The sequence below is a fragment of the Martes martes genome (assembly GCF_963455335.1).
Source record: "Martes martes genome assembly, chromosome: 4".
Lineage (NCBI taxonomy): Eukaryota > Metazoa > Chordata > Mammalia > Carnivora > Mustelidae > Martes > Martes martes.
The window spans coordinates 112,234,064-112,256,792 of record NC_137891.1 but is presented as its reverse complement, the minus strand read 5'-3'; the positions used below and the strand labels follow the sequence as shown (position 1 = coordinate 112,256,792).

Below are 22,729 nucleotides of genomic sequence, written 5' to 3'. Positions count from 1 at the left end.
AAAGTCTGCTTGAAGTTTCTCTCCCTCTGTCCCTCCCCACCTCACATATGCTCAAGTTCTCTCTGTCTCTCTCTCTCTCTCTCTAAAATAAATAAGTAAATCTTTTTTTTAAAAATGAATTATTTTAGACTTTGAATTTTTTGTGTTATTTAGATTTAATATGACTGAACTTTGATAGTGCTGAGAAAATGCATTTAAGGTAATTTTCCAGGGATCTGCTGTTATATCAGCTTACTCTTTACATGGTTTACTTATTCTTTTTTTTTTTTTATTTTTTTTTAGATTTTATTTATTTATTTGACAGACAGAGATCACAAGTAGGCAGAGAGGCAGGCAGAGAGAGAGGAGGAAGTGGGCTCCCCACGGAGCAGAGAGCCTGATGTGGGACTCGATCCCAGGACCCTGGGATCATGACCTGAGCCGAATGCAGAGGCTTTAACCCACTGAGCCACCCAGGCGCCCCATGGCTTACTTATTCTTATCCTTTAGATTTTAGCCCCAAAGTTAACAACATACTATGGCCTTGCTTTTCTCTGGTTAGTCTGTCTGAAATGGCTTCCTCCAGTTCCCAATTTAATGATCTGTTTCCTTAAAAGATGTATTGCAATTTATAATTATCTTATTTGTTTTCAAGTTTGTCTGTTTCATTAAAATGTATACTTCATGAACTCAGAGACCTTTTCTGTTTTGTTCATTGTATCTCCAGCATTGAGCACAGCATGTAACAAATGGCATTCACTGATTAATGTTTCAGTCATTGTGCTTTTGCAAAAGAGAGGAAGAGGAAGCCACCCTGTACTCAGAAAACTCACATTTTAGTGGGGGAGACAGTAAATAACAACTGACTATTTTATATGCTTTTGGGTAGTCATGAATTCTATGATCAAAAATAAAATGGGATGACATGGTGCAGTGTGATGGAGTGGTTGCCTAGCTATTTGGGGTAGGATGGCAAGAAGGTCTTTTCTTGAGGAGGTGACATTTTATCAGAAACCCACATGGAATGAGGGAGTTAGTCACAAAATAAAACTGTCTGGGACAGCAACAGTATTCCTGATGGAGAGAGCAAAAGGAAAGCCTTAAGGCAGTTTGAGGAACCAGTAATTCTGGAGCTCAGTGAGAAGGAACACGGAAGCAGATGAAGTTTATGATAGAACCCAGTGCCAGATCATGCAGGGCCTTGAATAACCTGATAGATACAAAATTTGAGAACACTGAAAAGGCAGAATATAAAACATTTTTAGACTTGTAATTTTGAGGTAGAGTGTGCTCAATTAAAGCTGCAGACTAGGACTGTACAGCCTTGATGACATTAGCACTTGCTTCAGATCGAGTGTAGTAAGATTCTTAAGGAAAACATAGACCAGATGTCTCCAGCTAAAGCAAAGCACTGAGTGCCGATCTAGACTCTAGTGTTTTACCTAAATTAGCTCATCCTTCTATGTTATTGTTGTTGTTTTGATTATTGACCATTTTTAATGCAAGTATGTATCTGATAATATTGTGAAGTGTGTATCTGATAATATTGTGAATACGGTATTATATACAAATGGTACCACATTAACATTTATATGTAATTTCCATCTGTTTGCATAAAAATGGTTTCATGAAGTATTTGGCATCTGCTCTGTGATAAGTATCGTACATGAAATGTGATGTACAGTATAATCAGAAATCAGACAATATTTGTGGAATCAGTAAATTATACATTTTTAAAAATTATTCAGTAAGTATTTGTGGAATAAATACCTCATGCAGTTCTTTTTATTTTCAGGGTAGATTCATTTTTTTATGTACACATATAATATATATTTTATTATTTTTGTTTTCTGCCAGGTGGAGCATCTTCATAATTTCATTTTGTTTCGGTTTTCTATGGGCTTCATTGATAGCATAGTTGCCAAATGTAAGTATGCTTTCAAAGAGATAGTGGAATGAAATTTATGGAGAAAGTGAAGTATTGTTAATGTTTGAATCTTAACGGTTTTGTTTCAGACCTTGCCACTGTTGTTGGTTACCTTGTTGTAAGTCGTCCTTTCCTAGATTTGTCTCATCCTCGACATCTCAAGAGTACACATTCAGAACTTCTAGAGGTAAAGTATTAGTAGTCATAGTCATAATAAATTGAAATTTAAATATAAAAACAGGGGCGCCTGGGTGGCTCAGTAGGTTAAAGCCTCTGCTTTCAGCTCAGGTCATGATCCCAGGGTCCTGGGATTGAGCCCCTCATCGGGCTCTCTGCTCAGCAGGGAGCCTGCTTCCACCTCTCTCTCTCTTTGCCTGCCTCTCTGCCTGCTTGTGATTTCTGCCTGTCAAATAAATAAATAAAATTTAAATAAATAAATAAATAAATAAAAATCTAAAAAAATAAAAAAAATAAAATAAAAGGTAGTTTTTAGTCTTAGAAATACAAGTGAAAACTAGTATTTATTTCTATTTAAGGATTACTACCAAAGTGGAAGAATGCTTTTGCGAATGTCTCAAGCTCTGGGTCGGATAGTTTTGGCTGGCCGTGAGATGACTAGATTGGCTGGGTAAGTAAGATTAGTAATACTAAGCAATTGCAGAAAATAAGTTTTAAGAATATGTTATACTTAATGATTGTGCCCAGTTGAGGTTAAGATAAGGGGCAACGGAAGCCCCATTTCTTACTCCTGCAAGCTGATTTTGATAGACAAATTAAGGAAGATTTTTCTCTGAGTTTTTCATGTTTCTTTAAGAGCTGTTTTGAGTCTTCAGCCAGGTTAATGGTTCTCAAGCTATCTGCTCCATGGACAGTAGTATTTAGTAAGTTAGAAAATGTTAAGTTAAGTTAATGTTAAGTTAAGTTAATGTTAAGTTCTGTTCTGAATTCTGTTCTGTTCTGAATTCATGGGAAATTAAGTTAATGAATAGAATTTTTGTATTTGAACTTTTTTGTCCTCCACTGTATTTTTTTCCTCTTAGGTTTTTGAAACTGGCAACCTAGCAAAAGATAAAGATGAAGTTGATTTTAATGGGGAAAAAAGTGAAAAGTCACTTTGTGGTATCTGTAGATGCAGTTGCAAATATGGCCATTCTGTCCAGTAAAATTGTTCTTAGAGCATAATATGGAATTAAGTATTTCAGTATTTTAAACTCTAATATAAAGGGCTTTGGTATGGCATAAAAGAACACCATAATGTAAAAAGTATATTTAAAGAAATTGGATCATTTCAGATCCTTCCCAGACCTGTGACACATCCACATATTTCTTCTTTATTCCTCCTTTTCTATGGCAATTTCAGTCTTCATGGCAAAATGGAAGAGATTGTCAACTACTATGAGGAGTCTCTCTTTCTTGAGAATGTAGACATTCTTCCTAGTTGTTAATAACTTTTCTTATGCCTTTACGGTTCATGGTAAATGGGGTGCTTCTATTCCTTCAGGGGGTTTCTGCTTGATTTTCACAGAAAATTTCTTTTTTGCTTCTTTGATGCAGATTGTTTTCTCTTTGACCATCATGTTATTTTTATTTCCTCGATGTCTTGGCATGAGTGTTGATTTCTCTCTGTTGCTTCAGTGATTTCTATCTCATATTAAGAACACTTCAACTTTTCTCCCATTTCGGAGTAGGAGAGAGAGAAATCTTCCATATTCTACCATGTTTGCAGGGAAGTAGCAGGCATTTGGCATATGTGTAATAAATGCCTTCCTCACACAAGAAGACTGACTTTACACTTGGCTATCACTCACTCCAGGAGGAACTTTGTCCATACTTCCTGTGTCTGTGGAGGGTACTAACTAGTAGTAGTCCTTGTGTAGTGTCTACTAGAAACTTTTAAATTCTAGTGGCAAACAACCTTCTTGACTCACCTGTTAATGAAGTAATTACCTGTTGAGGTGGAGAGCCTATGAATCCTCTTCCCTTATCCTCATCCTGCTGTACTACTGAAACATAATAAAGCATGCATACACTATCACTCATACTTTATGACAAAAAAACTTCTTTTAGGTTATTTCACTTAAACTAAATTATAATTTTTAGGAATTTCTGTTAAGTTTGAATAAAAGTTTTGAACTTACACAATGTTATATGTCAGTTACATCTCAAATAAGTAGCAAAAATAATAGTAAAAGATAATCATGGCCTTTGGAGTTTTCATTATGACTTTTTTTTAAAATTTCAGTTTTACTGCTCGGATTACAGAATTAATGCAAGTATTAAAGGATTTAAATCAAGGCAAATATGAGCGCACAATGGTCTCGCAACAGGAAAGGGGTAAATATGAATGCACTAGGTCCCATAGTTTAAGTTTTGGCTGACGTCCTGTGATGCTCTAATACTTATTTTCCACTTAAGGTATTGAAGAAGGAGCACAAGTCATTCCCTTGATACCTGGTGCTGGAGAAATCATCAATGCTGATAACATTATAAAGTATGTATAGGAAAAGTTCTTTAGCACGATGAACATTTGTTAAACTGTGTAGTGACATTCTCTTTCAGCTATGTTTGCTTAATGTTTAATGTAAAATTGTAATTTTTTATCGATTTCTTCTGTAGATTTGATCATGTTCCTTTAGCAACGCCAAATGGAGATATCTTGATCCGAGACCTCAATTTTGAAGTAAGTTATTAAATGATTGTATATAAGCTTAGATTTAAAATGTGAAATGAAAAGCTAGTCTAATATTGTAAAATAACTGTAAGGTTTGACTTAGTCTCTGAATCCACAAAATTCTTTTAAAAAGTAAGTCTTTGAAGTACTTAGAAATCTACTTTTCTTAGTTTTATGACTTATAAAAAAATCTTTTGCAAATAAAGTCTGTCTCAGAAAAGCCACAGAAGATATAGTTGATTGTAACCTCTAGTGGGAAATGAGTATTTAAACATTCAATATAATTTTAGTTTAAGTTAAAAAAATTAGAGTTAGGTATTGTTTTGACTGTGCAGGAGGCTCTGTCCCTATACAAACCAAATGTAGACTCTGCTGTCACTGGAAACAGTGGGAGAGCAGCACAGTAGCAGTGGGTAATATCTCATGCTCGGTGAAGAGTGGTGCTGATTCAGTCTAGTCTCTTAATCAAATGGGACTATGGCAGACCCAATTAAAAAGAAAAAGAAAGAGGAGTATTTTTGTATATTTGTAAGACACTCCCAGACCCAAGGGTTACCATTAGGATATATGTCCATTATGACTTTATGAGTAGTTCAGATCAGAAAATCTTGATGATTAGTAACAGATTCCTACCATGTAGGCTGTCTCCCAAGTCTAGAGCCCACTCAATACCACTTCTTTAGAACTACTCTGTCCAGTAGTAAAAAGTGTCCAGGAACCTCAATAACACAGTGTTATTAAGAACTTCATTTCAGTGAAAGTTACCCTTATCCTTTAGTCTTAATTTAACCTGGGGGGAATAAAAACATTTTAAAAAATCTTTACTATAGAAAAACTATTGCTGACTTACAGGACTGATATCATAATTGGAAGTTTGTCCAACATTACCAAAAGCCATGCAGGTAAAGTTAATGCTGAATCTAAGATGTTTGAGCATTAAAGAGAATGCCTGTGGATATCTCTTAAGTCTAGTTATTATGTCTATACATTATCATATATTTGGTTTTTGGGTTTCCTGGCATATTGCAACAAATAGTATGGAGAAGTATTGGCTACCAGTGAAAACCACAAGGAACAGTTAGGAACAGAAGACAGTGTATGTGGCTGACATTCCTTAAAGCATAGTAGTAGGGGATCATTTAATTAAAAGCTCTGAACTTTAAGAGCTCAGGATATCACTATTATAGCAAAATAAAATTATTATAATCAGAAGTATTTACTGCACTCAATTTTACAGGAAAAGGTAGTAAGTAGGTAATTGCTTAGGAAGAAGTCTGTCAGGAATATTCACTGCCTTCAGTTTCACAGGAAATTGAATTATCAGGAATACTCACAGTATTCGGTTTCATAGGAAAAGGTAATAGGTAACTGCATAGGAAGTCCATCAAAAAGATTCTTTAAAATAATTTCTCAGAAAAAGGGACAGTTCATTTTTCTGGAAAAATCATTCCATGTAGTTTATTTCTCTAACACTGATAGCGTATGATGTGGTATTTTATTATAAATCAGTTATGTGGTAGGCTAGTAATTCTCAACCTTTTTTAGAAGCTCATTTTTTAAAAAATAATATTTATTTATTTGAGAACAAGAGAGAGCATGAGACAGAGGTAGGGTGGGGGCAGAGGGAGAGGGAGAAAGAATCCTGAAGCAGGCTCCACAGTGAGTGTGGAGCCCGATAGCAGGCTGAATCTCATGACCCTGAGATCATGACCTGAGCTGAAATCAAGAGTCAGCCGCCCAACTGACCAAGTCACCCAGGTTCCCAGAAACTCATTCTTTTTTTTATTGTGGTAAAATATCTGTAACATAAAATTTACCCTTTCATCCGTTATATTGTGGCAAAATGTACACTACATAAAATGTGCTCTTTTAACCATTTTTAAGTACACAGTTCAGTGGCGCTAAGTTCATTTACAGTGTTGTGCAATGGTCACCACTAACCATCCCCAGGACTCTTTCATCATAACAAATAGAAACTCTATACCCATTAAAAAGTAACTCCTCATCTCTCCTCCCCCCAGCCCCTGGTAATTACTATTCTACTTTATGGGTATAACTGTTCTAGGGAATTCCTATAAGTGGAGTCACACAGTAGTTGTCCTTTTGTGTCTAGCTTATTTCACTTAGCATGATGATATCTTCAGGATTCATCTGTGTTATAGCATGTGTCAGAATTTCATTCATGGGGCACCTGGGTGGCTCAGTGGGTTAAAGCCTCTGCCTTCGGCTCAGGTCAGGGTCTCAGGGTCCTGGGATCGGCCCCGCATCAGGCTCTCTGCTCATTGGGGAGCCTGCTTCCTCCTCTCTCTCTGCCTGCCTCTCTGACCACTTGTGATCTCTGTCTATCAAATAAATAAATAAAATCTTTAAAAAAAAATTTCATTCATTTTCAAGGCTGAATACTCTTCTGTTGTATGTATAGGCCACATTTTGTTTATCCATTCATCCTCCTCAGTTGCTTCCACCTTTGGCTATTGGGAATAATGCTGATGGCTCTGTGTTTCATCAAAGTAAAAGATAGTCCTTTCAGTGGCTCCCAGTGCCCTGTAAAATTTGCCTGCACTGCCCTTCCCCAGCCTCTTACTGTTCTGAGTTCTTTTCCTACTCCTCTTTCTTCCCTGTCAGTTTTCTCAGCCTCTTTTCTGTTTTTTGACCAGACAGGTACATTCCTGTCTCATTGCCTTTGAACAAACTTTTTGTAGGGGGGTTTGGGCTGGAGCAGTCTTCCTCCAGAAAACTCCTAATTCATGCCATTCAAAGTTGCCCATTTTTTTCTTTTTTCTTTTCCTTTCTTTCCTTTCCTCTTCTGTTCTGTTTTTAAGATTTTTATTTATTTATGACAGAAAGAGATAGGGAGAGAAGGATTACAAGCATGGGGGAGCTGGAGAGCGAGAAGCAGGCTCCCTGTCAGGCAGGGAGCCCCATGCGCCGACTGGATCTCAGGACTCCCAGGCCGCTGGGATCATGACCTGAGCTGAAGGCAGACGCCTAACGACTGAGCCACCCAGGTGCCCCCAGTTACCATTTTCAGTGAGACCTGGCCTGACCACCTTAAAAATGTAACCTCCCCTACCAACTCCCAAATTTCCTTACCTTGATATATTTTTTTCTCCATAGCACTTACTTTCCAGTACACTATAATTTACTCATTTATTGTGTGTATTCTTTATTATATGTCTCTCCTACTAAAATGTAAGGTGGTAAGAGCAGGTTTTGTTTTATTTTGTTTTGTTTAATTAGTGTAGCCCCATTACCTAGAGCAGAGCCTGACTGTGAACATTCAATAAATATTCACTGAGCTAAATAATAGGAATGTAGGGCCTCAACAGTTAAGGAAAATTGTCAAAGCAGGTTCCACAACCAGAGTAACTCACATCTTTGTTGTCTTCTTTCCTGCTGTGATACACTGCTGTGTGATACTGTGAGCTGGAATTGTAACCCAGATTTCTGATTCTTCACAGGGTTTATTAAATACTTACATGAGACTGTAAGCTCAGAACTTAATCACTCTTGATCACATTTTCTCATTTAACTTTTCATTGTTGCAGAGCGATTTGGTAGCACTGGTAAATATTTATAATATATGTAGACTTCTAAGAACCTGATCCATAGAAACATTTCTCACTAATAACATAAATTCGCTCACTGGTTCTGGTTCATTGCAGTATTATCTAAAAGAGCAAAGCAAAATACAAATGATCTAAACAATTAACAAAAAGGAAGTTTTTAAATAAATTAGGGTACGTTCTTAGAATGGAATACACTGTAGGCATTAAAAAAAATAGAATGGGGGAATCTGATTATACTGACTTGGAAGAATATTTGTGATATATTGTTAAATAGTAACATGTAGAACATATATCGTATGATTCCATTTATTAAAAACAAGACCATATACACACACATTTTTTTTGAGAATCCTCAAAATTTATAAGCTGTTATTCTATATTCTGATTGTTGATTTTATTCAGTGATCACATTTATAGCTAAAAAGAAAGCTTAGCATTAGCAAAGAACAATTTGACTGTAAGGAAATGTTCACTGAGTATATATTCACTATTAATTCATAGACTGATTTTCTTTCAGGTTCGATCTGGGGCCAATGTTTTAATTTGTGGCCCAAATGGCTGTGGGAAGAGTTCACTTTTCCGTGTTCTTGGTGAAGTAAGTACAAGTTGGCCTCAAGATTTTGTGGTCTTGTTTTGCCATACAATCTATCACATTGTGAAATTTACAACTGCTCTTCTCCCCACTCCTTTTCCTTTTATAGTTATGGCCTCTTTTTGGAGGACGTCTAACTAAACCTGAGAGAGGAAAGTTGTTTTATGTTCCTCAGGTAAGACCTTGTTTGAGTTATTTTGTAATCTTTGATGTAAAGATCTTTTATTTTTTAAAAGGTCACTTACAATGATTTTTGCTCTGTCACTATCAGAGACCTTATATGACCCTTGGAACACTTCGAGACCAAGTGATATATCCAGATGGAAGAGAAGATCAGAGAAGGAAGGGGATATCTGATCTAGTAAGGAAATTTTATGTCCTAGATCTACTGGAAATACTCCATTTCAGATTCTTTATCTTACTCAGATTAGTTAAGTATTTTGACTGCCAGGTAGTTTACCCTATCCTGTAAAACCTTCTAAAACATTGTCATTACTTATAACTTTCCAAGTGGAGGTAAGATGTTAACTACTCTGCTTAAATAAGGCTTAGTGAGTATTTAACCTTGTCTCTCATCCTTTAATTATGTACAGTAGTGTTATTTTATTTAAAATACTAGATATGTTTTGTCAGAATTAGTATAGATAGGAAGTGAGGGTTCAGGGCTATCTTTGTGTCATATTCTTTTGTGAAGTGATATTGGCAATAGAATTACAGCGATTGTAGTTTAAAAAATAAAAGCAAGATAGAGAATGTTGGCTTACATTATGTTTGATTTCATCTTTAATCATTGTGCTAAAAGGTACTAAAGGAATACTTGGATAATGTCCAGTTGGGTCATATCCTTGAACGTGAAGGAGGCTGGGACAGTGTTCAGGATTGGATGGATGTCCTCAGTGGTGGAGAAAAACAAAGAATGGCGGTAAGTATACTCTGAACACATTGCATGACAGTGTAACTGGTTGCATAAAGTCACTTTTAGAGTCCAGTATTTTGATTATTTTTATTAATTCATTAATTTAAAATTATTATTTTAGTCTTTTCATTTAGCAATTGTTATAGTACGGATTAGTTTAAATGATAAAAGAAGTGCTTGAAAATGTATAATTTGCATATGCATTTAGAATTCTTAAAAATTCATAAGTTTTCCAATTATATACTATTAATCCATTGTGGATTAATAGTGGGGGAACCTTTTAGCATATTGATCCTGGGTAATATGGTAGTCCAAGATGTCTTAATATCTTTTCCCTACTGATCCCTCACTTAAGCTGTTCTCTCTGAAGTTTCTGAAGGTGTTAGAGATGATCCACTCTGTGTTCCCACTTTATTCAGCTCCTGCCCTCCCCTCTACTGTTATGCCATTATATCTATCCTGGTTTCAGGGCTCAGTATCTACGACCCAGAGTTATTTAGAACTTTTACATTTTCCTAATAGAAGCATCTGAAAAGAGCTGTTTTAATTTTATGATTGTCTAAACTTATTCCTGGTCAAACATGACTACAAAACACTGCCTTTTAAGAGTGATACCTTGAATACTCTGTTAAGAGGGTTAACTTTTAAAGAGTTATTTTCTAACTATGCATACCATAGTTTGAGCAGCTGCAGAGGAATTTTTTTCCCCCCAGGGTGTTAATCTTGTGGGAATTAGAGAAAACTGTAACCAAAGAAAAACAGCAAAAGAAATGGCTTATTGCCGAATTGCTTACTCATTATCTTTAAATTATATTCTCCCTTTTTTGTTGCCTCTTATTTCCTGATAGTGCCTGTTATTTTTCCCAGAACATACCCATTCTGTATGAACTTCATGTCAGCCTGTTCTTGTGATTTTGTCTGGCTAGTGCTGGAACATGAGATTAATCTATAGAGTGAAGAATGAATCATAAACAAAAGAAAAGAGATGTCAGCCATACTCAAAGTGAAAATTGGATGGCAGGAGTGAGGATTTGAAGTGATTGATGTTTCTGCACTCGTTTAGAAGATGACTGTAGAAATAACTGCAAGTCAAGAACAAATTTAAGTTCCTGTTACTATGACTTCAAAGACTATGGAAGGATAGGTCAGGATTCACAAAGGCACACAGTATAAATGCAGAGAAAGAAAAATAAATGTGCTTAACTAAGGAATCCTGTGGATGGGGGTATAAGGGTCAGAGGGGATAGATTTTATTTGAAGATAAGAAATTCAAGGCCTAGAGGAATGAGGGGATATCTTGGAGAGGGAAGGAGTGGAAGGAGGAGCCCTGTAAAGCCAGATGAACCATGATAGAGTTGATTGGGAAATGGAGAAACTCACCCATTACACTGCTGCATGACCAAGTCGCTGGCACGTATGTTCTGTATAGACCAACATTTGGAGAATTGGTTGTGAAATTTAAAAGAGAACTTACTGTTTTGCTACCTTCAGAAGTTTTGTGGGGAGACAGGGAAGGCTAATACAACAAATGTCGAGGCTGGTGAAATTGGGCGAAGTTTGTGTATGGTCATTTTAATGTTCTTAACAGTTTTTGGTTAGGCTTGAAAATTTGCAAAGTAAAAAATGAGGGAAGTGAGGATGTAATTTTTATAAATTATAAAAATTAATAATTTATAAATTATAAAAATTATACTTTTTTAGGAAAAATGGACTTGAAAGGTCTAACCACACAAAACAGTGGATATATAAGAGTGGAGGTTGGTTGGTGTAAACAGATGAAACAAGGGAACTTTTGGGTAAGGAAAGTCAGATTTGAATTGGAGGGAATGGAATAATACTACTGAATAAAAGGGAGGTCTGGTGAACACATTTCTATAATTCCTTGAGGAAAGTGAGTAAATGAAAGGAAATAAGATCATTATTCCATAATTTTAGTGAAAAACTTAATCATGGTATAATTTCCCCAGAGTTCACTCTCAGCTGGGGATCTGCTCTTTGCAAGGCTCTGAGATAGGTGCCTGCCCTTAATAATCTAGGTAGGAGATCCGGGTATTCTCAACTAACTGTAACACAAGGCAGTCTTCAATTATAGCTATAATAAAAGTACACTGGAATAATGATGAGGGAAGCATTGGTTTTGAATGGCAGACTCTATGTAATTCTCCCAACAGCCCTGTGAATTAAGGTACAGTCAAGGGAAGGACTTGTAGGGCCTAAGCAGCCTCCTAATGCCATGTGGCTACTGACTGACAGAATGGAGATTCAAGTGCAGGTGGGTGTGATGCAGACTTCTTGCTCCTGACTAGTACATTATATAGCCTCTGATGTGCCGGTGGACTGTCTCTCCAGTTCTCTTCTCTCACTGCCCCTCAGAGTCTCAAGTAACATTTTTCTTACCTCATTGCATCCCTTTGGGCCCAGCCATTACCAGCCAGGGTTGCTCTACCCAATATCGTAAGTTGTGATATCTTATTTCTCTGACTGATAGTTCTCTTTCCCACTCCACTCTACTTGTCCTTCCTATTTAGTAGTGGTCTTTTTTTATTATGAATTATGAAAAAGTATGTAAGATTAAAAGTTGGAATATTTATAAAAGTATAAAGAAGGGCCAAAACCAGGGTACCTCTGTGTCTCAGTTGGTTAAGCAGCTGCCTTCGGCTCAGGTCATGATCCCAGGGTCCTGGGATCGAACTCTGCATCGGGCTCCCTGCTCAGTGGAGAGCCTGCTTCCTCCTCTTCCTCTGCCTGCCGCTCTGCCTACTTGTGCTCTCTCTCTCTAATAAATAAATAAATCTTTAATTAAAAAAAAGAAGGGTCAAAACCCCTTACTAGAGATAGCACTCTCATAAAATTGTTAGTGTTTTTTTAAACCAATTTTGTAATTAATTCTTTTTCTTTTAGAAATTGGCAACTCTCTCCCTTCTTCAGACTTACAGATATCTTGAATATTGACCCCTCCCTTTTCTTATGATTACTCAGTCCCCTTCTGACTCTGCCTCCTTTCCTGTCCAGCACAGACTTTATAATCCAGGGCCTGGCACATAGGAGGTAGTCAGGAAGTATTTCGTAAAGGAATGAACAAATGCTCCTTTTCCCATAACTTCCTTTCCTGCTTTTTGTTTCCTCATATTACCTTAGCTGCAGCCCAAGAACAGTTCTTTGCCTCGGTGTTTCTGTATATAGGCCTCTGAGCACAGCTGAAAGATCAGAATTTGTTTGGTGCCACCACACTTTCATGTTCCCTGGTGATCATCTTCCTTTTGCCCCTCTCTCTCATTTTTCATGATAATTACTTAAAAATTACCAGTCTCAGGCTTTGTACCCCATTTCCTACTCCCAGCAGAACAACTCACTTCCTACTTTAAAAAGCTGGTATCATGTCAGTTACCCACAGCTCATTTTTATTGAGTGCGTAATAGATAGGTGGTAGGCTAAGCCTTTTACATTGAATTCTTGTCAGTCCTTTGAGGCAGGAACTGTTGAGCATCCCCTTGTACAGAGGAAATTGAACTGTAGCACCGTGAAGTAGGCTGCCAAGCAAGGATCGCTAGTACAGGTTACCGTGTGGGATGGGGGCGGGGACCGGCCAAGCTCAGGTGGTAGTACCACTGCAAGGTTCACGTGCTTGCTCACCTTACAGTCTTCTCGTACTGTGGTAGCAAGGACTGACAGCATGGGGGGAGAGAGACACATGAGAAAATTGCCATCCAGTATGCCAAATGTGATGATGAAGGTATAGAGTTCCATGGGAACATGGCGGGGGTGCATTTGTGGCATGCCTTCAGATAATCAGTCCTCTTAATGAAGTTCACACTGGACTGTCCTGACCTCCCTACTTCTGTCCGTGGAGGATATGTCATCCTTCCTCTTGAGAAAGGCTAAATGTCTCCATGTTTTTGGACCTTCTCTCCTCTGACTGTATCATACTCTTTCCTTCAGTTATGCATGTGTACAGATACACACACCCTATATTTAATCTCTTCTGGTCTTTCTCTTTCAGAAAGACATTTTCAGATCTCCCTGATGTAAAAAGCAAACTCTGCCTTAACCAAAGATCCTCTGTAGTCTGTACCTTTCATTCTCTGCACAGCTGAACTTCTAGTAGTCTATACTTGCTGCTTCCCCTTTCTTACCTCATCAGATAGAGAGTACTGCTTATGTTTTAGTCATTAATTCATCAAATATCTACATGTTTCCTTCATGCAAGTGTTGGGTGTACAGTAGTGGTTAAAATAGAGTTTCTTCTTAAGGGAATATAATAGCCTTGAAGAGTGGACAAAGAGAACATACAGTTCACAGCATACAAAGGGCTGCAGAGAAGTTGCAGTAGGGACCCACTTGGATTGAGGCGGAGGGCTCAGGGTAGTTTTGAGGAGAAATTTCAAAGATGTAAAAAGCAGACAAAAGGAAAGTGCTTGAGACAAAAGGAAAGTGACATGTGCTAAACCTCTCTGGCTTAAGACCCCTTGTGTCCTGGTAGTTGAGAAGAGGCAATTTGGGCCAGAATGTTGAGGTTAGAAAACAAGAAGGAATCTGATTCTACAGGGACACCCCAGTAAGAAGTGGATTTTGTTCAAAGTGAAGTGGGAAGTTGAAGAGAAGAGTGACATTTGATTTACATTTCTGAAAAATCCTTTCTGGTTATAGGGAGAATGGATTGGAGGGGAGTGAAAGAGGAAGTAGGCTATAAGCAGGAGATGGTTGTGTTCTGGGCTGAGGGCATGATTGTGGAGAAGGGAGAAAGTGAGTGGACTACAAACTCTGAAGGACTTACTCAAATGGACTAAAAAATATGAGAGTGGAGGTGTGAAAGGGAGGAAAAAAAAGCGAGGACTCATGGCCTTCCAGCTTGAGCAGCTGTTTGATAGTGTTATTTTCTGAAATATTTAAGGTCCAGTGGGGTGGATGGATGGATTTTAAGGGGAAAATTTGGTAAAATTTGATGGAAATATCAAAGAGGAATTTTTATTTAGCAGTCTAGAAATTTGAAGAGCAGAAGGTACAAGAGATATGTATGGAGAGTTCACAAATGTAAATAATATTTGGAATCATGGGAATCAATGAGATCATTCAGGGAGAGATAATATAGGATAAAGAGCAGAGGACTTACAAATTTGCCCTGAGGAACCCCAAAATTTAACGGTCAAGTGAAGAAGAAAAGGCTGGAAAAGAAACTGAGGAAGCAGCTTAAGAAGTGAGAAGAAATGTTAATACTGTGTTTCACTGTCACTTTCTCATGGAGGAGGAAGTGGTCATCTGAATTGCATGTAGCAGAAAAGATAAACTGGTTAAGAATATAAAAGTGTCCATTGGTCTTGGCACATGGCGATCGTTGCTAGGGGCAGATGACCAGTTGGAATATCTGTTAGACAAAGGATCAGAGTAAATAATGCCCCGAAAATAAAATACATATGGAAAGTAAGTGAGAAAGTGTTCAGCATTTTTGCTAATTGAAGAAATGGAAGCTATAACATTCTTGGTGTTAATTTTTACTTATAAAATTAGCAGACCCTTAAAAATTAGCACATCTAGTATTAACCTCAGGGACATAAAATGGGTGCACTCAGAAATTGTTGGTGTAAATATTAATTGGCAGCTTAATATTAATTGACATTACTTAAGCAATAAAATGTCCAGAAATAAATACATTTTTGCATTTAAGCCATCTGGAGTCTGAATTCTAAGATTTGGTTAAAATATGTACCCTTTAATCTTATTTAGAGAACATTCTCTAATAGTTTAGAACTCAACTTCATTTCACATCAGTCTTAAATATTTTGGATTAACTCTTAACAGTAAATTTCCTATGTGTTACATTTTCCCCTTTGTTTGGGACGACAGTAAAGACACGTAGGTTTTGTTTCTTTTAAATATATTTCTCTTTTGGGGAAGTAGGTTTTTTGAGGTAAAATAATTTTCATTCTTGCTTTCCAAGACTCAATGCGTATTTAATTTAAGGTAAATCTATTTTAGCTTATCAATTTCTGCATGTGATTATAAAATATTTCCTTTTATGCTTCAGATGGCAAGATTATTTTACCATAAACCCCAGTTTGCCATTTTGGATGAATGCACAAGTGCAGTTAGTGTGGATGTGGAAGGTTACATTTACAGTCATTGTCGAAAGGTAAGTATTTCAGGTTCTTAGTTTGAGGGTCCCTGTCATTCTTGGTTTACTGTGTATCCAACCAAATGTCTATCCAAAGAGATTTCAAAATGACTATCAAAGGGTGTTCTATCTGCTTTAATAAAGATTTCAAGTGATAATTAATGATATGAGTTAAAAAATTATAAATGAATTCTGTATATAATTCTCTTTAGCTATATCTTAGATTTGAAACAAATACTGTATTTAAATTTACTTCTCTTTTACCTCCTTCCCTATACTCAGAGTTAATAAACTGAGATATTCTTAATGTGTTCCATTAAGAATGAAACCTAAGTATCTTTTTTTTTTTTAATCAGGAAAACTTGACAGTAGTCATTTGGTAGTTTCAGTTTGTCCTTTTTTTCCCCCTCCTCTGGCCTGGGCAACATTTTACCAGAGTTTCTTGTGGTAGTCTTTTCTGAGGCTGTGTGTATTGATACCGTTCTTTAACTCTTTGGTAGTTCTGTGGTGGTTGTCATACCATCTATACTCTTGTTGGATTTGGAGAATAAGAGCAGTATATCCTAACTGTTTTACAGTGTTATGTAAGTAAAGGAAGTACAGGAGTCTTTTAACAATTTGTAAGTGTTATTGGGGGTTTACAGTAAATATAAAAGGTCATGTTGCATATTTACAGTATGAATTCATACTGTTAAGAGTGTGGTCATTGATCAGCATCTCCTGGGAGCTTGTTAGAATGCAGCCTCTCTGGCCCTACCAAATTAGAGTCCACATTTTAACCAAATTCCCAGAGGATTCAAATGCACATTATAGTTTGAGAAGCATTGGTATAATGAGGAAAGAATAAATTTGCTACATGAATCTTTGTAGGAAGATTTTTCTGTACTGATTTTATTTCTTTAATGGTTTGTTTTCTATTCTTGAATCAGTTATGTTCATTTATAATATTTTTATGTATCTGTTCCTATAAACTTTCAGATTTATAGGTATTGGAGGTGTAGTCTCTATTTGATCAGTGATTTAGAGGCTCTTTGGTGGTAGTCTTGACTGTGTGCTGTCCCCTTATGTTTAGTTATAAGCTATATGTCCCCACAAAAGATGCAATTTTCCAATAAAAGTGTAGATTCCATTTAAAAGAAGAAAATTCTTATGGGGCCCCCAGTTTCTAGTTTTAATTATATTCCTATAATAACAGTTGAAATGAGATATGAACTCCTTGAACTTAGAGCTCATTTACAGCCACAAAATAAATAAAAATTTACAAATTAAGTACAGACAAAACACAGTTTCAAGTTGGTAACATTAAAGAGACCTCTGATACTGTTTTGCTGAAACTAAACCACCAGTTTGCGATTTAATTATGGAAAGATACAGTCTGAGGTCCAGATCTTATATTTTGAATTTTGCTTAGGTATCTTATTTAAGTAATTCTATCAGAAAGAATGCTTTCATTAAGCTGAGAGCTGATCCAATTATTATAGAATCATAAAAAATAGTATCTGAAGTGAGCTTTCAAAAATCAAGTAAGTGTACCATTGAAATGTTTTGCTAATAACTTATTTTGTCATGCAGTTTGTAACCAATTTGAAAACTTTGCCACATGGCATCCAAAGTTATGGCACATTAAAAGTGTTAAGTGCTATCACTTTATTTATATATTTATTTATAGAGAGAGAGTGGGGAACGGAGAGACAGAGGGAGAGAGAATCTTAAGCAGGCTCCACACCCAGCACAGAGCCCAACTTGGGGCTCCATCTCATAACCCTGAAGTAATGACCTGAGCCGAAATCAAGAGTCAGACACTTTACTGACTGAGCCACCCAGGCACCCCAGTGCTCTCACTTGAAGTAATCACTTTGTACCAGCAAAGTACAAACACAGACTTGGGCACTTAAATCTCATAGTAGAAATGATCCAGAATATACTTAGGCTAATTTTTAAAAATTTATCAAAATTAAAATAAAATTAGAACTCATGTTGGAATTATCTGGATACTCAAGCATTTATCTCTGTCAGCCTGAAGAGATCCGTTTTAAGTAACTACGATCTAGAGCAGGGTTTCTCAGTTTCGGCTCTGTTGACATTTTGGATCAGTTAATCCTCAGTTGTGAGGAGCTGTCCTTTGCTTTATAGGATATTTGATAGCATATCTGACCTCTGTTCATTAGATGCTAGTAGCACTCTCAATTGTGACAATCAAAAATGTCTCCAGACATTGCCAAGTGTCCCCTGATGGATAAAACTCCTCCCCCTGCCCCCAAGTTGAGAACCACTGATCCAGAGCATCTGTAGTTATATTGATTGGTGGGTTGTTGTTATTGTTATTTTAATCTTTATTAGAAATCTCTGAATCTTTATTTAGATTTTAAAAACCAGTAAGGTTTTGGGGCACCTGGATGGCTCATTTGGTTAGGCATCTGCCTTTAGCTCAGGTCATGATTCCAGGGTCCCAGGATTAAGCCCCACGTCAGGCTCCCTGATTAGTGGGGAGTCTGCTTCTCCCTCTGCCCCTCCTCCTTCTCATGCTCTCTCTCTCTTTCAGATAAACAAACAAAATTAAAAAACAAAAACAAAAAGGTCTCACAACTAAAAGATTTTTTATTATTTTGTAGCATGCTTAGTAGGGTAGCCAAACCTTGCCTAAACTAACAGAAGATATTTAAACTCTTAACTTGTCTCAGTGTCAGTGTTATAACGTTGCCACAGAAACATTCAGTTTTTTGCCCCAGAATTTTGCCCCAGACACAATCCAAAACAGGTTCCAATAAAGGAGTGTGACCCTGTATTTGAAAAACAGATTGACTGTAGACAGTACCACGTTGATTTAATTTTCCCGACTTTGACCTCTTGCTATTTTTACTATTCTTGTACTCTTTATATTTTTCACAATAAAATAGAATCTGGGTCAGGATGTATATTTTCTGCTCCAAACAAAATAGTACATTTAATGCTAGTACCTGTTAGGTTTTTTTTGTTTTAAAGAATTTATTGATACTTGTGTGTTTTTATTATGTGGTTGATGGTCTTTACTTTGCATAACCTTGAACATCGGCATCATTTGTTATTTTTTCTCTTTTACATTGATTTTTAATTGTAGCTTCTGAAAACAGTCATTTTAATAGTTTAAATATGTAGATGAGTTTAATTTGTGATTCTGTGTTACTGATAAAAACCTAAATCATTTTCTATGTATTAGGTCGGCATCACCCTCTTCACTGTGTCACATAGAAAGTCTCTTTGGAAACACCATGAGGTTTGTATTTCTTATATTGAATGGTATAGTGGAATTTTATCTCATTTAAATACTTGAATTCAGGTGATTATGGTTTTAGATTTCCTGGTGTATGTTCTCTTACAAACATATACCTTGAAGGACAAAACGTGATTCTAAATTTTCCTTAAATATTGTAGTTACCAGTTTTGAAAGCTCTAATACATATTTAATAAGCCCTAGCTGATTGGAGAGATAGTAAAGAACCAGTTAGTGGTTCTCCATTTTTAGAAATGACTATTGTATAATAACTGACTAAAATTTACACAACCTTATCACAGCTATGGCTAAGTGAAGTTTTTCTCACCACTCGGTATTGACAGAAGGGAAAGAGTCTTAGGAAGGATTAGATGGCAGAAAGTTTAAGGACATTTTTAGTGAGATCACGGCTGTAAGGGCAAACTGAATAATGTCAGCTGTGTTTATCATTGGACTGTAATAAAACAGAATCATTAAGTAGTCACTATAATTTATATAGCCATTACAGTAAGGTTAGCACTGGTATGGATCCCTTATGTATCCTGGTGTTCTAACAGTGCCATTCTCAGTATGGCAGTTCTTTTCAGCTCTTCAAGATCTCCATGATCAAAACCCAAACTAAACCCTGTTAACTCAACTCTTCCCTTCCCTCTCCTCCCTTTCTCTTCCCCTCTCTCTTTCTCTTTCCTTCCTTCTTCTCTTTCTTCCTTCCTAAATGATAAAGACATTCTAGGTAAAAGTAAGGATTTGAGAAAAATGAGAACAAATGTACAGGGTATCTTGGTCCATAAAATACATACCTGATGGAACAACGTTTTCCCCAAGTACTGAGCTGAATGTCCTTGGGGGATACAGAGTGCTGTCTTTACCCTCAATAACCTTATGGTTAAGATGATAGTGTACAGATGATAAAGTGAAGAGTATGGGATTTGAACTCAGAAAACCTGGGTTCAAGCACGACTGTTCTGGCATCCATTGCTTCCTTCATATAATAAAGTTATTGATCCTTGCCTTTCTGTCTCTTAGATTTCCATGAACATTGAAGAGGTAGCCTCTGTGAAAGTATTTAGTAAAAATAGTGGAATTCTGTATAGCTGTGTGACTTTTAAAGATACTTTTTTTTCTTATAATTTGTCCATTCTTATAATTTGTCCATTTTGCAGAATGAAATGAGAAATTGAATAACTAATAATCAAAGCAGTTTAAAAAGTATCCAAGCCTTGGTGTTTTCTCAGGAGCTCATAAATATAGCCACAGGGCTGTGAGAGTTTTTGGATTTGACCTCCCCTCTTCTTCTGGTGGGGGAGACAAGTGCAGAGTACCAAGCAGAGATTGTGTGAAGGAGGGATGTCAATGTCAGAGGCCAGAATAGATAGAAGATGGGAAAACACATCTTTTCTGTAAATAAAAAGCTGCTAAATAAAACAGAAGTCTTTCTAGCTGTTGTCCTAAGTGTCTTCATAGGATGGGATATACAGGCATACTGTATAGCTCTTTTACTCCTCTACTAAGACCACAAACAAATAAAAAGCCTTAAGTTAGAGGTTCCAAACTGATCCAGGAAACCAGATAAAGGAAGTATTCAAGAATTCCCCGTTGATTAGGCTTATCCTTAGTGCAGTTCAGCCTGTGGTACATTGGATTGGATGTGGAGTTATGGAAGCATTCTGATATGTAGGATGCCTATACATTTGTTTCCTTCAAAATAATGAGGAATTTTGGAATTTTAGTTCTTACAAAGCAAAGTACTCTGTCCACTCCAAGCAGAATTACATTGTTGCTATATTAAAGAGAGTGGACTTCTTCATTTAGTCTTACCTTTCTGGGTATAAAACTTTTGAAGGTATTAGTGGCTTAAAATAATTTCCATTTTCTTGTATAATAACCTCTGCATAAATTCCTGACAAAAATGAAATTATCGTAGTCATTGATTTTTTCCCCCCACTTCTTTCTTGTAGTACTACCTGCATATGGATGGCAGAGGCAATTATGAATTTAAACAGATAACAGAAGATACGGTTGAATTTGGCTCTTAGAATCTGGAGAGCTGTTCTGCTTCAATGAAATCATTAAAGAACACACTTAGAAATACACAGTACGTTGTAAAATAAAGTTGAGCTTGGGTTTTGTTTTTTTTTTTAAACAAAACAACAAATAATTAGATAAGAAATAATTGAGAACAAGTTGTTAAACCATTTAATATTATATAGGATCTTGCTAATTGTGTATATGTTGGTTTAATTATTAATATGTACTAAGAATGTCCTTATTCTTGTGGTTAAAAACCTGCCTAAATTAAATTGGGCTTAAATCAGTGTAACCTGATTCATCCTGGGATGTAAACCATTTGAAGTCAGCTAATTTGACTTTTATGGCTGTATCTTTTCCTTCAATGAAGAACCCTATTGAAAACTGGGGTCATCATTTATCCTGTTCTTACAAGATAGTCTTGAGCTTCAATTTCTTGTGCTCCATGATTGTAGGAAACAAATCATAGTATTTTATCAAAACATATAACCCAAATGCATAATAGCATTTATCGCACAGTGGCAGATTGCTTTAGCTGCCACCGTTATACTCATTCCTTGTATAGATCTTGGGGTACATTTGGCTCCAGGAAAGCCATTTGAAATTTCGTTGGCTAAATAATAAGTGTGCCCCTCTCAGTCTGCAGTATTGAGTTGTTCTGAGGGTTCTTTGTGGGAATATAACAGAAGTTTATGTGCAGTCTTGCTTACAAGGGGTGGTTACTATGTTTCACACCTAATCTTCCCAATGTTTGGGATATTAAGGCATAAAGTCCTTACATGTCAAGCTCAAGCTCTTTAATAAGAGTTTCAGATTTTTTAAAAGAATTGGATGGATCTGTGTATGTTAGAAGCCCATTCATTAGAAGTGTGGTGGTTACATTTGTTAAACTCCAAATGAGCCATAGGAATGCACTACATGAAGTAATGCACTGAGTATGCAATGTTATCACTGTCTTTGACTGTGATTTTATGTTTAAAAAATGTTATAATTACGCACATGGGTGAATTATGTTTCCAGGCACTGGTTTATCTCTGTGAATTTTGAATAACTTTTTATATTTGGGTCATTATGTTGAACTATCCCAAGAGAAATTGATTTCACCTCACCAAGCCACCATTAATGACTTACATGTATTATTTGCACAGGGAAAACTGAAACTGAATTTTATCAATAAGCTAGATATGAAATCAGTTTTATCAGACTAGGGTTCAGAAATGGGTATTTTATAATCTTGTTTCAGTATAACTGATTTTGTTTTTTTCGCACAATTAACTATAAGAATCACCGGCTACCAAAGTAAAACTTGATGTACTGATTCCATAATATATAACATTCAGTTTTTACCACTCTTCTTTGGCAAACTTGTCTACTTACTTATTTTCTGTTCAGATTAAAAAGAATCAGTTATCCTGTACAACCTTTGCTTGTTCTTTTTATTCTGGTATCTAAAAACCGGGTAGTTCATACATAGTTCACATAATCTTGACTTAAAAACACGAAAATAAATTGACATTCAGAAATCCCTTTTAGCACCCAAAGTCTCTTTTTCAAAAAGTATGTCAAATGTGATTCTTAGCAGAATGAATTTCTCTTTTAGAAAAGCCACATAAAACCTTCCGTGTGCCAGAGCACCTGGCTGATTCAGTTGGTGGAGCATGTAACTCTTCATCTTAGGGTTATGAGTT

The 22,729-nt window shown here is 36.4% G+C and overlaps 1 protein-coding gene across 1 annotated transcript in view; it reads left to right on the top strand.

The window, feature by feature from the left end:
• The window catches only part of ABCD3 (ATP binding cassette subfamily D member 3), a 78,056-nt gene extending 55,595 nt beyond the window's left edge, over positions 1 to 22,461 (top strand). Inside the window, exons 11-23 of the mRNA XM_080800901.1 lie at positions 1,837 to 1,906; positions 1,996 to 2,093; positions 2,443 to 2,534; positions 4,149 to 4,240; positions 4,322 to 4,397; positions 4,523 to 4,586; positions 8,664 to 8,741; positions 8,848 to 8,913; positions 9,010 to 9,099; positions 9,541 to 9,660; positions 15,677 to 15,781; positions 18,960 to 19,016; positions 20,972 to 22,461. Of these exons, the coding sequence (XP_080657027.1) occupies positions 1,837 to 1,906; positions 1,996 to 2,093; positions 2,443 to 2,534; positions 4,149 to 4,240; positions 4,322 to 4,397; positions 4,523 to 4,586; positions 8,664 to 8,741; positions 8,848 to 8,913; positions 9,010 to 9,099; positions 9,541 to 9,660; positions 15,677 to 15,781; positions 18,960 to 19,016; positions 20,972 to 21,049 (1,086 nt within the window). The 3' untranslated portion in view covers positions 21,050 to 22,461. The remainder of the gene's footprint in view (positions 1 to 1,836; positions 1,907 to 1,995; positions 2,094 to 2,442; positions 2,535 to 4,148; positions 4,241 to 4,321; positions 4,398 to 4,522; positions 4,587 to 8,663; positions 8,742 to 8,847; positions 8,914 to 9,009; positions 9,100 to 9,540; positions 9,661 to 15,676; positions 15,782 to 18,959; positions 19,017 to 20,971) is intronic.
• The last annotated feature ends 268 nt before the right edge of the window (positions 22,462 to 22,729 follow it).